Genomic DNA, 16,881 nt, shown 5'->3' on the forward strand with positions numbered 1-16,881 from the left:
GATTTCTTGAGTTCTACGTAATACTACTATTCGTGTAGAACGTAGTGTTTGTACAACATCTTTCGAGCGCTCGTGCTTTTCAAATAATTGATTGAAAACTTAGGAAGCAGCGAGAGCAATAAGCCTCATATTGTGACCGCTTCCTAAGTTATCAACTATTTATTCGACAGGTCGAGTTCTAAATATGTTAACAAATATAACTACAAAAAAACCGGCCAAGAGCGTGTCGGACACGCCCAAAATAGGGTTCCGTAGCCATTACGAAAAAATTAAGTAGTATTTTTCTAAGGATTTCGTATTTTATACGCAATCTTCCAAGTTTAGGTAAATTTTATACCTGGGCTGCTATTTACTTTTAAACTACCTACTAATAATTTTCAAGCAAACTTAACCGCTATAGTTTTCCTTGTAAGTTTGATATACTTACTATCATCCTGAATTTTTATAAAAAATTCCACCCACCGGTTTAGATTTTAGAGGGGGGGGGGGGGGGACGCTCGATTTTAATGAAAATTTGCACTTTAAAGTTGAATAGTTCGCAAACAAATCACTGAATCAAAAAATCGTCTTAGGAACCCCCTAATGGTTTTAAAAGACCTATCCAACGATACCCCAGACCATAGGGTTGGATGAGAAAAAAAAATCACCCCCACTTTACGTCTATGGGAGGTACCCTAAAAAATTTTTTTAATTTTTATTGTACCATTTTGTCGGCATAGTTTTCATATAGGTATATCAGTGCAAAATTACAGCTTTCTAGCATTGATAGTCCCTGAGCAAAGCCGCGGACGGACAGACAGACAGACAGACATGGCGAAACTATAAGGGTTCCGTTTTTGCCATTTTGGCTCCGGAACCCTAACAATCCTGAATCAACTAGTAGTTCTACTACCTAACTAAGCTAATTACCTATATTATTTCTTATTTATCGATTTCTTGTTTATTTCTAGGTAAACAACGTGGACGAAGTTTTAGAGCGGCACAGTGACTTCCTAGAGCAGTGTTTGGGCGACTGCATGCTCACCAGTCCGCAGCTGCTGAAGGCTGTGACAACGCTGTGCCAAGTCTGCGTGCAGTTCTGCGCTTTCATACAGGTACGGTGTTCGTGTAGATAAAGAAAGTGAATGAGATGATTTTAATATTTAAATATATATATTTCACAGCAAGAGTATACGTCATTATGTCGGCGATAATCTCTGTGCTAGGCCGCTAGGACCTCTACAGTACACTCCATCGCAATTTGCACTTAGAAGCTACGGAGGTATAAAGGAACCTTCTCGTACATGAAAAAAAAACTTACTGCAGCGATTTCATTACAACTCAAAGTAAAGGTTCTTTCAGGGATGAAACGTCGTAAACGCCACTTGCGTTGCGTGTTACGCATTTACCACATTATCTCTGAAAGGTTAGAATGTACGTAGAGAGGTAATTAAGTGATACAATGAAATGCACTCGGCAGTAAAGATAGCAGAATCAAGGCACGGCTGTTGAAAGACTGCTTTTGCTGTTTAATGAGAACCACATGAGCACTGTAAATGATCCGATCCCCACAATCATTAGCTTTTACTTGGAAATGAACGTAAAGCAGTAAAGCCCATTGCTCACAGTCCGTGCTGTATAATATAAAGGCTCGCTTTCGTGGGACACGTAACGTCTGTGCGCAAGAGTGAGAAGTGAATGCATCAATATTTTAATGTAAGGTCCTTTGCGTCGTACTTTTCGGACTGTTGTATCTTTTACAACTCGGACCTGAGTTCAGAACAGAAATTGATAAATTCAATTTTAAAATTTAGGGAAGGGTTATACTGATTCGTCTAGGTATTAGGTATCCTAGTCTTATGAAAATTTTACAGGGAATATTTTATTTATTTATATATTTAAGCTTTAGGTACCAAAGTATTTTACATACTATCATGTGAAGGGAATAAAAATGAAATATGTATTTTTATTTTTTAAATGATTTACAGTATTAATCGCTGTTTATTTGCACAAACTAAATAAACTGTTTTTTCTATATAAAGTTCAATTTGGTAAATTGCATTTAGTTACTTAGATGTTGTTTGATCTTAGATGAATTTAAAATTCTTTGATTCAGTTGTTTAAAGATAAACGCGAGTGGTATTCACTTTTTATATCTACAACTCTTTGAAACATAGTTTACAATCTGTGTTATAATTTTCTAGTTGTTTATGTGCTTTTATGGCATTTTATAGAGTACGTAAAAAGATAAAAAAACGCATGGTTCAAGTGTAACATTTTTAAGTATTCCACTTATGGGTGCCCAAATCCATGAGCGGTGGTGATTGCTTTCCATCAGGTGACCCTCCAGTTCGTTGTTGTAGGTGTATCACGTTCACATGGATGGTGGCACCCGCAGAGCTAATAAGTGTAACTGATGTAACATGTGGACTCGCTGTCAATACGCACATATTTTTCGTGTTTTCGCATCCTTCAGTAGCTTTCAGTATAAAGTGCAATAATATGTACCTATCTCAAAGTCAAAATTCAAAATATCTTTATTCAATTTAGGATATAACAAGCACTTATGAATGTGAAAAAAAGTCTATAAGATGGAACTTTAAGCTTCCCTGTGTTTCTAGTAGCCTTTGGCTTATTGACGTTAGTGGCAAAATCACATATGTTCTTCTTAACACACACATGATTATTTCAAAAACATAAAGAGATGGCAGGATTAGGATAGCTGTTTTCTTAAAAAAAGATCTTAAAGATTCACGCGTATTCAAATTAAATTGCTCTCTTTTGTAAGTTAAAAATTAAGTCAATGTCTGCAGCAGATCCCCTTAAAATAAGGCTGTACGAAATATGGTATTAAAGGAAGCAAAATACACCAACCTTACCGTCGCCACCTCAGTTAGCTGCCGTATTTTCCCAACTGCAAAAGAAACGGAGCTCAATCTACCCGCGATTGCTGTGACGTGAGGTCCCCACTGTAGTTTAGAATCGAGCGTTATTCCTAAAAATACTGTTGATTTTACAAATTCAATAGTTTGACCATTTAACTTGATATTAGAAACTGAATTCGAGTTAGATGAATTTATCAACGAAGAATTTAATACATTTGGTTTTCATATATTTGAAACACGCAAACCACGGCCTTATTACGTCGGAATAAGAGCCTGTGGTATGCATACATATTTTTGAAGCTTTGGATAAGGTCATGCTTTGCACCATGTTTTTAGCAGTAACAAAACAAACCGAGAGACCTGGAACAATAAATATGTGAATTTTTAGCCATATACCTACGCAGTCGCATTTTTAGTTAACGTGGCACTTCTGTCCCTCTTATAACTTCAGTGGTGGCATCACTGAAATGATTTTTTATCTTTATGCGTACCGCAGCTGCTGTTTCTAACTTGAATTTATTTTGTTTTTCTTTTTACGCTACCTACACGTTAATTGGCAAGGAGATGCACAAGTACTTCGTGGACGCAGAGCTTAACAGTATGCTCGGATCAACGTATGACTGTACAGACTATAGCGAGGTATAAATCATTAGCACTCGAGTTTTGCGAACGCACCAATCGCACCATACTCGTTTAATATCAGTTTCGTGTGGCGTCATGTATCATGGAATTGTATGTGAGCGCAGCTTGGGTGTGAATTATTGGATCGGTACGAACCAGGCCTTGAAAGCAGTACCAAAAATACTGATATTTTCTGCCTATTTTCAAGCATTAAAGCGGATTCAACCGGAATTTTTGTTAGGTAAATACGGTTGCAAGCCCACGTAGGAACACAAAATTCTGTGATGCTATTTGTATTTTAGTAAAGTTAAATAGTGCATCCCATCCCAACAATCGATCCTTGGATAGTTTTCTTTATCAACCATCGGTTACGTTTTGACGCATTTTCTATGAGTGTCAGAATGTTATTGTCGGTAAAGGAAAACTATTCGTGAATTAATATTGTATTGGTACCGGCTGTTGCACAAATAGTTAAAGACGTTAGTAATTTATTATTAGGGTTCCGTGCCCGAAGGGTGGCTCCTTACGGATAGCGTAGCTCTGCCTGTCACAGGGCTATCTCAAAAACAGTTATAGATAAACATCTGAGATTTATACAGAATGTGTATTTCTATTAGGTACTTAACGCTACCACACCATACTAAAAATAAAATAAAATCAAAATTGTAAGGGGGTATTGATACTAGAAACTTATTTTGTTGTATAACTCTTTTATTCTATTAACGTACCTATTTATAGTTTTTTTTTGTATTTCTATAATGTTAAAACATACAAACCTCAATATCAACAAATATTAAAGCCCAGTCAAGCGTGAGTCAGTCTTGACTCTCACTTGGCCTGTTTTTTTACCAGACTGGAAGAAAGTCGGGTTATTGACTTGACGTCTAGCTCCGTCTGCTGCTGAGCGCACGTCTTGAGAGAATCGCCTTTAACCATGACAAGAAAAAACATAACTGTCTGCAACTCATTTCCTTTGGTCTAATCACATATAAAAAACATCTAAGTAACTATACCGTTTTAAACAATATTTCAATAATTCACACCCATTGGCTGTGTTCACATGTATAGGTAATTGTTAGAGCTCTGTCACGTGTATTGCTTCCATGTAGTATTTGTGATGACAAAATCATTAATGTGCGCTTTTTACTATTATTTTCATGACTTCTCTTTTAGAGTACCGTGGTAAGTATGGTTTCCATTTTAGATTTACCTGTAAATTAATTAGTAATTTTTATATTTAAAAGTTTTACTAGTTTAGACTTTTAAGTTAAATTCCATCATTACATTACAGACCATTTTCTACATAAGTCAAACTGTGTATATGTAGCACTAGCTAACCCTTAAAACATACTCTATTAAAACAACAAAAACAAACAATTGCTTATAGACATTTTTAGGCACCCAGTGACGAATAGCTTTTGAATAAGTCTAAATTTCATAAGATACAGTGAAATTTGTATATGTTGCTAAAGAAATAAGATTCATTACAATAATTAAGTCATGCCTTTGATTTTTTATTTATTTTTTGTAATCTGATTCCTATTCGTAAAGAATTTTACGATGACTGAGAACTAAAAAAAAGTTTTTTCTTCGATTGCCTTAAAAGTTGATAAAGTACTTTATGTTAACGGAAATCTAGAAAAACACTAAACACTCTGATACCTACCTTAGGGCCTCCGCTAACTCGCACGTGCTGTTTCATTAGAGCTGAAACCCGCCTCACGCAGCGCTGCTCTATTGGATGTCATAAAACAAGCATGCCACGTGGGCGTCTGCGCCGTGCACCCGGGCCAGTTAGCAGAGGCCCTTGGTATTTGAACTCAAAATTAAATCCCAAGAAGCTATCGAACATGTCTGTGTCCTAGGAGCCGGGATGCGGCGGCCCAGCGTCCGGGGGCGGTTCCGCAGATTCGTTCTCTCGCTCGGTGTCCCGATACGCGCTCCGGTTCACTGCCGCACTGCTCTCTGTACTCGCCATCACCGACCAAATGGTTCGCGACAGCAACGCCAATAAGCTGCTCAACATATCCTCCAGGTATGACGCTATCGTATTTTTACCCGACTGCCTGAAGGAGGGTTATGTCTCTCGAGCGAATGTATGTGTGTATGTGGGTATATAATACCCATTTCTTTGGTCCTCGCTGCAGTTTAAACGGACGGATTTCATTTAACATATTTTATGTGGTATCATTATATTCGTCATCCATCACTATCGGAGTGACATAGGGTATATAATATTTCTATATGGCGTCCGAAAAAAAATTTAAAAAAAATGTGTTGAGCTTTAAGTTAGCTACTTAGTTTAATAGAATTCTAGACCACTAGACTTGTTATCTGTGTGTTAGTATTTTTTAAGGTAGTCGAGTTTTTTTTTATTGTTTTTGCCTACAAGAAGTCACTGTCGACAAAGCAGATGTGATGTTTGCTACGAGTTCTCAGCGGTTTATACTGTGGGAATAAGTAATACTACAAGAACACAAGCCCGGTCTGAGTGGAAATCCTTGGGCGGAGGCTTATGTCCAGCAGTGGACGTCTTTCGGCTGATATGATAATGATGATGAATAAGTACTACTAAAAGCAATGTCACAAATTTGAATATTTAGGCGCTGTTTCACCACCGTTTGATTAATTTTATTTGACGGATAAATGATAAACAAACAGATACGGCATCACATAAATAAAATTAATCAATGGATGGTGAAACAGCCTCTTATTCTACTAATATTATGAAGCCAAAAGTTGTGTGTGTGCATATGTGTGTATGTTTGTTACTCGTTTACGCTAAAACGACTGGACGGATTTGAATGAAATTTGATATAGGATAGCTGGACATTTGGAATACCAGTCTTCTTTTTTTCCACTATTCCCGCGGGATTAAAACTCGAAATTTGCACCGCTGGGTTTAAAGTTTTGGCACTGTTGTTTGTGCAACGTCAATAAAGACCACGATATAAATTTCGGTAATTCCCATGGGAATTAAGTGAAATCCCTAAAACTGCTAATTAATACTGCTTCTAGATTGAACTTCAACACGTACTACGCGAAGCAGTTGGAGAAGTTCTGCAGCGACGACAAAATGCTCGACAGCGGCGACAGGAAAACCGGCTCCTAGCATCGGGCCGTGCGGTCGCACAGCAAACTCATCACGCCGGTGTGAGTGAACTACCGCTGGGCCGTTTGAGCTATTGGGACCAACGCCGGGTTCGCAATGGCCATAACAAAAATAGAAATCTTATCATCAAATATATGTGAATGGAACTATGATATTAATTCCGAATAGATTTTGATAAAACTTACATAGATAACCTAGGGAGTATCTCGTTTCCAATAAAAAAAACATCGACGTCAGTTCAAAAACAAGTTATCCGTTAAAACCGACTTTTTTGAAGTCTCGTGAACTAAACCATAACTTGTTATGACATTACATTAGATAGCGAAGGGTGTGAGGAACGAGAAGCAAAACTGACGCAGTAAACAGTACCATACCGACACTAACTTATATCAAAGACATGTTTTGGTATTAAGTTCACTTGGATACGTTTACCAACTGTATATTTTATTCGTATTGCGAACCCGACTTTGCGTACAAAAAGCGGACCTTTCGTGCTCTCAATCAGCCCTGAAAAAGTGACATCAAGGTGGCATTTATAGAGTTGCCATATAATACTGAACACTGCACGTTAAAATTAATCGTAGTTATAGTGATAAAGATAATGATAAATCAAACAATTTTATAGAATGCCATTAAGGTCTTTTGTACCTTCCTATCTATGTGACACAATTCTGTTAGGATATTTAAATGTTCATGTAGTAAATTGATTGTCAAGTGAATCCTAGTGCATTTACTAAAGTAAGTTGTAGGCCTATAATTTAATTGTGAAACTAAAATGTTACTGCAGTCTTTTGTGAAAAGTATGTTTATTCCGTCGCTGAACTTAAAATAAGCGATCTACAAAGAGATCATAATAGAAAACAATATTTTTGGGAAGTACAAGTTATCTTTATAGAATCTCGCCATTGGAAAGAAAATGTATTTTATAATCACTTATCGTCGATGATACTGTAATACCGCGTAACTAGCATTTTCTATAAGGTATATTTTTCACTGCACTAACAGAACTGACATTGTACTGTTCTGACAGTAAAATTATACCTTATGGAAAATGCTAGTTACGCGGTATTACAGTATCTACGACAATTTGTAAAATGTCAAAAAGCAATTTATAATCTGATAACAAAAAATCTCACGGTATTTTTGATATTAAAGTTCAGTATTATATACTCCTTTTAGCAATAACAATAAAAACATTAGTAAGTACGTCACAAATTAATAGCTTACTATTTGTAGCATACCTACTTAGAATTCTACAAACCATGACATTATATTAGTAAATGTTAAAACTTATCGCTATCCATATGTTGTGACATAATACTTCCATTTTTCCTATATTCAATGAAATGAAAACATTTTTTCATTTTCATTTCTTTCCTATGTTCCGTGTTAGACTGTTTTTGCAATTTATTGCTGTATGTATGTAATATGATGAAAGCCCCACGCAGAGGGGTTATCCAGAAATGTGGCGCTATGATGACGTTAAATTTTTAGTGTGCCATTAGTTTTTTGTTTGTTAAATTGTTAAAATAAGACTTTTAAGGTCTCATTTCTTTTAATATGCCGTTTACATAAGTTGTTGTAAGAATGTTTGCCAATAAACATAAATGCTAGACAAAATAAAGTTAGTTGAAATATACTAGTAAATAATAGCCATAGCAAATATTAACCCACCCGAAGTGTCATAAACCAGTTTAGTTGGCGTAGTGTTTGAAAATCGAAGTTTAAATATGTAGTCTGGTTAATCTTAGCTATTTGTCCGATTGTTTTTGGTATAATTAATCTTACGCATGGCAATATTGTTCATTACACAATACTGTAATGCTTAAAACCAAGTGTGTACATCTTGATACTCGCAACATAATGAATTTCATAATTGCTTTTTTTATAACAAATAATTCGTATTCTTCGATGTTATAAGCCAGGTAAGTAGTAAATACCTTATTTTTGAACTCCAATAAACCAAACTACTGACAAATTTTGTGTTTGTTATATCTTCTAGTAATAAAAAACATGCTGACCTTGAAATTACTCTATTTTAATACATAACAGACTTTAAATACAATTTAACTTCTGAAACATTCAATTGGTTATAGATAATGAAGAAAGTCACTTCATTCTGTCTAACAATAAAAACCTTGGAATATTCGCTACACTATGTTCAAGTAAAACAAATAACTTACAAATCTTGTAGACATGACATGCGCGATCACTTCACATTTATAAACAGGAACTCATTTTAGAAAATACAAAACTTTCATCGCCGCTCGCACTAAAACATGCAGCTATTTAATTTGCTAAACTAACCCTGTATGCGAAAACAATTACTGCAATCATTCTTAAAATATGTAATTAATTAAACGTAGAATGCGACTAAAACGGGATTGTAAAGTTGATCTCTCACTCACTACTCAGTTAGTAAAACGTGTAATACAATTCACAATCGTTCAGCACTAAGAATAAAATTATCAATATATACCGCGTAAATAGTGAGTACATTAGTACATAATATCACTGCTTTAATATTACAATGTAATAATGAGTAAATTACATAAACTTGATTGCTAACCTACTAAATGTGCACATCATAAAACAAAACTTGGTAACTGAGGGTGTGGTCGATTTTGTGCAATTAATATGCTACATTCGACTAGCAATTTCAAAAAGGGTAGTATCGAAGTATAATATTATAACAAAAAATTATAGTGCAGGCGGTGTAAACGAGGTAACAACTCTTCGTCACAATACTGTTGATCTCATTCCTAACAAGTCATTGGTTATATCTCAGTCATTAAAAGGCCTGGTATTGTTTTTCAGTTAAAACATTACAGTTCTGATGTGAAACCGAGCAAGTAAAATCTTCGAACTGTATTGGCACTATATTGCATAAGGCTGCTACACCATAAAGTATAGTTATGCGTAAATGTCGGCATAAATCTGCGCAAGATAATTGTAACATTAACGATAATCGTTGCGCTGTATAGCAGCGGGCTTTGAACCTTCATATAGGTAGTATACACATATAAAATATTCACTCAATATATTCTACGTAAAATCATCTGAAGTACCCTTTTCTCAACAAACCATAAAATGCCCGGTTACACCATCTTGCAGTGCTACATTCAATAAGTGCACAAAACGGTTAACATGCATTTGCTTCCACGAAATTCGGTTTGGACATCCTTGAAACCGTACCAAAACATTGGGTTGTCAGAATAGCGTCAATATACAATACTTAAGACTTAGCGAAGAGAGCTACAAAAATTGTGATTGTAGTAAAAGCAAATGTATGCAACAGTTGTAAGTATGAAGCCGGATCCACGTCTTTACCTACGCTAGGACTATGTACAGAGCTCGGGGCTCATTTCACTAATTCACTGACTAGAGTCCTCTCCGTCAGCCATCCATCACCACATGTGCGTTTCCCGGATTTCGCTTATGATTTGTCCGGCTCGCTGCAATGCCTGGAAATAAAATTTATTTGTTAAAGACGTCATGGCATTTCAACGCATTTAATTGATTTGCAGAACCAAATACTATAGATACGTAATTCAATTAAGCATCTTGTACTGTCATCACATGGGATTGCTAGCCACTTACTACTATTCTTAATTTGCCCGTATAATGTTAATCGATTTTATTATTACAATATTTTTAAGGTCAGTAATAAAAGTAAGTTTTTTATTAACAGACAAATGGCTTAACTTTCTCGTGGTATAACTGTACATATTTCCCGGAATTTACCTTGGTAAATGTTAAAATACGTTTGGTATATATAACCCATTCAAATGCGTTCGTGTAATATATTTAAGGGCCCGTTTCACTACTCATTGATACATTTCATGTGACAGATAAATGCGGTGCCATCTCTGTTTATTCGGAGAACAACACAACAAACATCACAGATATCTGTGATATCTGTCTCATAAAATTATCTATCTGTGGTGAAACAGGCTCTAAATATCGCAAACGCTCTACACGCATCACTAGTGTCTACATAAAACAGTATAATACATTATAAGCACATTTGCCGGTGATAAGTCTTATTTATTTATTTCACTTTTTTTTAATTAATAAAAACTACATAAATATACCTAGCTATAAAAAGAAAACACCATCTAAGAGGCCCTCCTGCGGCATAGACCCCAACACAATGGCGGCATTTATTTCACTGTAAAGGCATATATGTACTTACTTTCTGGATTACAAAAATAACCTAAGTTTAATCCCCAGTTTCACCGCTTTCTGTAACATGTCCCCATGTGTTTCTGTAACATCCCGCCTCTGTTTATTTTGTTCTACTAAACAGAGATGTCATCACAGATATTTGTCCCATAACAGGAACTTAACAGGAAGTAGTTAAACATACTCTTAGAATACACCAGTACATACTCTCAACATGTCGGCAGCCTCCTTTCTCCTCTGCGCAATGTGCTCGGATTCGTTCAGCAGCGAGTCCGCCTGGTCCGATTTATAAAGATGCGTGACCAGCTCAGACTGAAGGTTATCCTTCACGTAATTTACCAGGAAATGCATCACAGCCTTTGGTACAGAATCCTGGATCGACTTGCGAACGATGTAGAAGTATGACTTGATCAATCGTTCTGGAGAGAGAAAATTAAGGTATTATAGTGGAGTAGATGTGATAAGAGAAAGAAGTGTTTTACTCGGCATTGCGTGATATGGTTTTGGGTTGAATTTCGCTAGTATTATTTATATTAGCTTGTTTGATTGTGCTTGTTGCATAAGAAGTAGCTGCGAGAAGAGAAAAGTAGAAACAACCGTTATAAACAATACGTCTAGTATACAATTTGTTACTAATTCTATTGTGTATACCTACTGACATTATTACATAGGTACAATTAAATGTTGATGGTGTAGAAAGAAGCGTGAATGAAATTAGCTCATTGTATCGTGTCAATTTTTTGTAAAATGTGTTACAAATAATTAATGTAATGCAAGTAATATTATGAATAATAATAATTTGAAATAAACTTTTCTTAATCACTTCTTTCCTACTGCTTAATAATTGACACATACAATTTTGATCTACTACAGGTTAATTAAGTAATCATGCCTAATGAAATAAACAGTGCAGTGACCAAATGAATAAAAGTAAAACAAGTAAAGCCAGGAGAAATACTATTTTAGACATGATATAACACACAGACACAACTATGTAGTACCAATTTGAGTGGAGACCAAAAACTTGAACCACGTTAAATCGTAATTAACCATACCAAACGACTAACTGGAAAAAGTTAATATGCATTTTTTAACTATAGTCGTTACGGGGTCCAACTTTTTGAACCCCACCCATTATATGTTATGCTCAGAGATAAGTTCATTTGATTTACAGGTTTTTTAGTATCCAATTTCGGCGTAAAACCTAAAAACTGCGTCTTATAGTGAAAAGTTTGCAAATAGTGTCAAATTGTATTAAAACTTAAAGATTTTGTTAATATACGTTAATTATTTAATAAGTTGGTCACTTTGTAAGTGAACACATTGTAGCAGCAGCAAACATTAGTCTCTTTTTGAGTGAATTCGTGTACACTGAAACCGGAAAGAAAAGCATAGTCGCATTTGCTACTAGCACATTCGCTTCTGGACAGTGGTCACGCTTTAATAAGTATAAAAGCACATTTCTTTAGCAAAGTTTGTGAATGCAGTTAGTGTTTTTAATAATTCAAATTCTATCAACATGGCACTGAAGTGTTTCAACCGCTTGTTTCCCGTGCGTTAGATTTTTTATTGTAAATTCATAAGTGCTAGTTATAGCCTAAATTAATAAAGATATTTTGACATTGACTTTGTTATTAAAATTGATTAATAATATGCCCGTAAACTAAAAATCTTAAACACCTACCACGTGAGGTGCGGTATGTAGTCGCAGAATTACAATGGGCTTTAGTTCATGGACATTATCCTTAGATTTTCGTAACACATGGAAAATGACAGTTGAAATGCTTCAGAGTCCCACCCATTTAGGGCTTTATCACACAGGCGATTTGCGGGCGAGCTAAAAGCAAAGCAAGCGCGCAACGCGTTCGTTGTGAAATCTTGCTCTCTCGCGGTGAAATCGTTGAGCGCTCGCAGCGAAAGCGTTGCGAACTCGCAGTGAACGCGTTGCGCGCTCGCTTCGCTTTTAACTCGCCTGTGTGATACGGCTGTTGACCTAGGACAGTAGCAAAAGCACATATACAGATGCCAGGTGGTCGGAAATCTAACAGTGAAAGATGAGAAAAGCCAATGCCTTATTGTGTAACAATTGCTTTCGTCCAATTTGACCACCGGCATAAGCGACAAATGTACACGACAGCAATTGTTGCAACGTAATAAGGCGAAATGTTGCACATAGCACTATTGCTATCCTCACCAACTAAGTCAGCCATTGAGTTCAAATGCATCATGCTGATGCGTTCAATCATTTTAAACTTAGCAATATCGTTTGTTGTTCTGTCGCTCCGTCCACCTGTCACCGTGAAACAAAACAACAGCTGGTGAACAAATCCACAGGTTAGTTGTTTATGATGTTACTGGTGAGTTTAATGATGTTATTTTAATAATTTCTTATTTGTTTAAAGGGTATTTTTCAATTTTGTGCACACAATCGTTTCCATGGATGTCAGTACCGTGGATGTACAGTGGGAGTAGGAAAACCTTTGTCAGTTATTAAATTGATTCCTTTATACAGTCATAGACTCTTAGTACGTTTTGAAACAAAAGCACTAAGTAGACAAGGGCATATCAAATTATACTTACTTGACATGATATTAAGGGTCAAAATAGTATACACCTCTAACATAATATCTAGTTTAATATCAATACCAAACCTTTTTAATAAACAGCGTCGTAAGAGTTTGAATCAAATAATGATCTATTTTATTGTCAGTGCTTGTCAGTGCCAAGGTGTAGTGGTAGGGTAACAAGATTATGTTTAGCAGGTTGATAGTTTGATGCAGTATGTCATACTCAATTGGTAAAGCAGATTATACTGCGAGCATACTGAGCAAAGGAAAATAGATCTTAAGGTGACGAACCTTTTTTTACTCCGACTGTACGTACAGCTCAACAAAATATTTAAAAAAAATGAGTCCCCATACACATCATAAATAAACATTAGTACTTTCTCGAAATATTAGAAAACGAAATTACATCCACGGTAGTGACATCCATGGAAGTGCCTGTGTGTGTACTAAAATGAGAAATGTCCTTAATATACCTAAACAAAAGTCAAATACCACCACAATAAAATGAGCTAATATGAAGTGCCATTGCATCGAATTAGAATGCGTAATTCTATCCACAAGAAGTAATGAGAACTAGTACACAGAGTAGGCGCTGTAAGTAGTTAAGTGCGCAAAATTTAAGACCACTTTCCAAAAAAAAATTAGTATAGTTCACAACGGCTCAAAATAATGGATCTTGCCAGTCTTATTTATATGTATTTTTAGGGTTCCCTACCTAAAGGGTGACAAATTGAACCGTATTGCTGTCGCTTCGCTGTCCGTTTGCCACAGAGCTGTATGTCAAGAACTGGTACCAGAAATTTATACATAATCTTTATTTCTACCGCTAAAACTACAAATAATAACAATTAAGCTGGTAATTAATAAGTTGGCAAAATATTGTTCTTATTATTTTTTACTCATTTTCCTCCAGCGCCCACTAAAATGATTTGACATTAACAAACATGTTTCAGCTATTATTAACAAACTTTAATCAAACATCAAACACAGTAACACCACAAAAACTGTTGCGAGACAAATGAAGACAAAATTAGATAAGTTGTGAATATCGAAAAACCTTTCAGATGAATTAGAACATAAAATAGTCCATGAATTAAAAATGATGATAAAACATAAGAAATTCTTGTTTCACCAGAAGACCATTCACGAGGGACTACCTAGGGAGTTTTTCCTCATATTTTGGAAATACAGTCGTCACACAGCAACCTACTCACAACAATGCAAACACTTTCGAACCAGGAACCAGAAAACCTCATTTTTTGAAAGCTTGTCTTAACCTTTACAAATTTCATGAATTGCTTGCAATGCGCTTTTTTAATTGAATCTACCAAATATGCAATCAATTGCTCCTTTAAACCACACCAGCAACCAGTCTTTCGATGTTGTACATAGTGAATGCATCACTGAAAAGAAGTAGCTATATGCGAGATAATAGTCAATCCGTACAGATAATAAAATCACTCACCGATGACGTCACAATCATGCTGCTCCCGATCGGAAAGTTTACGCGACGTATGACTCGGTACCTCAGGTAGCAAGTTAACGGGCTTCTGAGGCGTTAAGGCGGGCGGTGTGCCGCCATTTACCTGTAAAATTGGGGAGGGATAAGTATTAAAGTTAACGCAGTATTTTTTTTTTACGCTAGTCACTACGAAGCCCAACGTGAACCTGTGGAAAATATTATGCAAAAACAATCATCACTACGCCAATATTGTTTCCAGTGGAATATAAATAAAAAGCAAGCATAGGTCGTCAAACACAAACGGAGAAGCAGAAACAGGATTTTTAAATGACAATGTATCCTATTTTTCTGTTATAAGTTATAACTTATAATTCGTTCCTTTAATCGGAAACGTGTGTCTCCAATGAAAGGTTAGTAATAAAATAAATAATCTGAATAATGTTGACGATTTGTCTTGTAATTATAGAGGAATGAGAAATGAATCAGCCTAATATTTAATTAGTCCCAATTTTTACCTGGGGTGTGGATGGAGATTCACTGTTAGATTGCACATTATTTTGTACCGGAGTTTTGTTCTCTTGCCCGTCTGTGATTGCCGGGACGTGCTGAAAACGCATATTGTATCGTCAATACCAATGCGTCAAATAGTGAATATACCATTAGTGCTGGCTGGGTCGATTTCAAATGAAAACGTCAGTTTTTTGCTTTTTGATTTTTGGCAAAAACAAAAAATATAAAGATCTTTAACCTCGTAATATCTACATCAAAGTTTGATTTTAAGAAAGAATATGAAACTTATTTCTATAAAAAGATGTCGACATATGTATGGAGCTTAGACATATGTGCTAGATTTGGTATGCTGAGCCTTAGATATAAAATGATAATAATATGTCGCTTCAGTACATAAAACTTGTTTGTGAAAATGAAATATCACAGCTTCAAGTGAAAAAAAAAAATCGCAAACATTACATCTATGAATAAAAAAGCACCGGAAATTCGTTTCAATTTGTAAAATTTTTCGTATTTTCCGCAACGGCATTACAAATAAATAAATTTGAATTTAGACATATTCTGGACGTTTTCATAAGAAATTACTACTGCGGTTACTCATGCTCTCTGCATGCAATCTTTTTAAAAGACAAAAGATGATTCTAATGAAATTATTAGCAAAAACATGGTTGAAAGAGAGCCCACATAGTATTGACTAAACAAGCTGCAAATGAATCTTGTTTTTGATGAGAGAATGTTACTACATATAATGTATGAGTACGTGATCGGTTCCTAGCTCACACGTAACGACCGTGGTGTCTAGTTTACCTGATTGTAAGCGTCCCAGATATTCGTCATAAATACTAAGACGGACCCTCTTTCACCCATTTGACGTAGTAGCAGCTACAAACAATTGGCAAGAGTTACACAAATAAAATAAAAAAATCCAAAAATCAATTGAAAAAACTGGCAAATCATTCTGGAGATAATAATATGTCTACGAGACAAAAAAAAAGTTGTATATTGGAAAATAAAAATATGCATTTGTTTCAAAATATTTGTTGTACAAAATAAAAATAATAACGATTTTGTTAAAAGTGCGAAAGTGTTAGAAACATTGCAGTAAACACAAGACATATCATAGGTAGTTAATTGCGTAGAAACTATGAACACTGCAATAAAAAGTTGTCATAATATCTAGGGTTGCAAGCACTAATCTTTCTTGAGCAAACATTTCTACTAACAAAAACATTAATACAAACAACAGCACGCAGTCAACCAATAGCCTCATAAGAACTACGATGAACTGAGATTGGTTAAACTCAAAGCCAGATATCTCCATGAAAAGTTCACGATCACTTGGGCATTCTGTCTTTAAAATATATTGGTCTTACTACTTCTTACTTTTGTCTACTTATTAATAAACTAAATAAAAAAAACAATGTTGCTATTTAGTTGGCAACAAAAACAGCGTTACTATAGCACTGTTAGTAACTTACTTACGCTATGTTAGTCATTCAACTCATAATGCAAAAAAAAGCAATATCTACTTTGAACAGTGTGGATACCGGAGAGGGGGTG

The 16,881-nt window shown here is 35.4% G+C and overlaps 2 protein-coding genes across 3 annotated transcripts in view; one reads left to right on the plus strand and one right to left on the minus strand.

The window, feature by feature from the left end:
- Window positions 1-8,575, plus strand: part of LOC141444131 (gamma-tubulin complex component 2-like) — a 36,126-nt gene extending 27,551 nt beyond the window's left edge. Inside the window, exons 13-16 of one of the 2 annotated variants that reach the window (XM_074109566.1) lie at window positions 951-1,094; window positions 3,426-3,503; window positions 5,351-5,520; window positions 6,504-8,575. In XM_074109566.1, the coding sequence (XP_073965667.1) occupies window positions 951-1,094; window positions 3,426-3,503; window positions 5,351-5,520; window positions 6,504-6,597 (486 nt within the window). In that variant the 3' untranslated portion in view covers window positions 6,598-8,575. The remainder of the gene's footprint in view (window positions 1-950; window positions 1,095-3,425; window positions 3,504-5,350; window positions 5,521-6,503) is intronic. The other variant, XM_074109575.1, reaches the window with a different exon arrangement.
- A 39-nt stretch (window positions 8,576-8,614) lies between these two features.
- On the minus strand, window positions 8,615-16,875 carry LOC141444210 (dynamin-1-like protein). The gene is made up of 6 exons (XM_074109690.1): window positions 16,851-16,875; window positions 15,327-15,416; window positions 14,815-14,935; window positions 12,977-13,072; window positions 10,990-11,201; window positions 8,615-10,061 (listed from the first exon to the last, which is right to left on the minus strand). Exons 4-6 carry the CDS (start codon window positions 13,026-13,028, stop codon window positions 10,005-10,007), a joined length of 321 nt encoding a protein of 106 aa, XP_073965791.1. The 5' UTR covers window positions 13,029-13,072; window positions 14,815-14,935; window positions 15,327-15,416; window positions 16,851-16,875; the 3' UTR covers window positions 8,615-10,004.
- Between the last annotated feature and the right edge of the window lie 6 nt (window positions 16,876-16,881).

The sequence above is a fragment of the Choristoneura fumiferana genome, chromosome 2 (assembly GCF_025370935.1).
Source record: "Choristoneura fumiferana chromosome 2, NRCan_CFum_1, whole genome shotgun sequence".
Lineage (NCBI taxonomy): Eukaryota > Metazoa > Arthropoda > Insecta > Lepidoptera > Tortricidae > Choristoneura > Choristoneura fumiferana.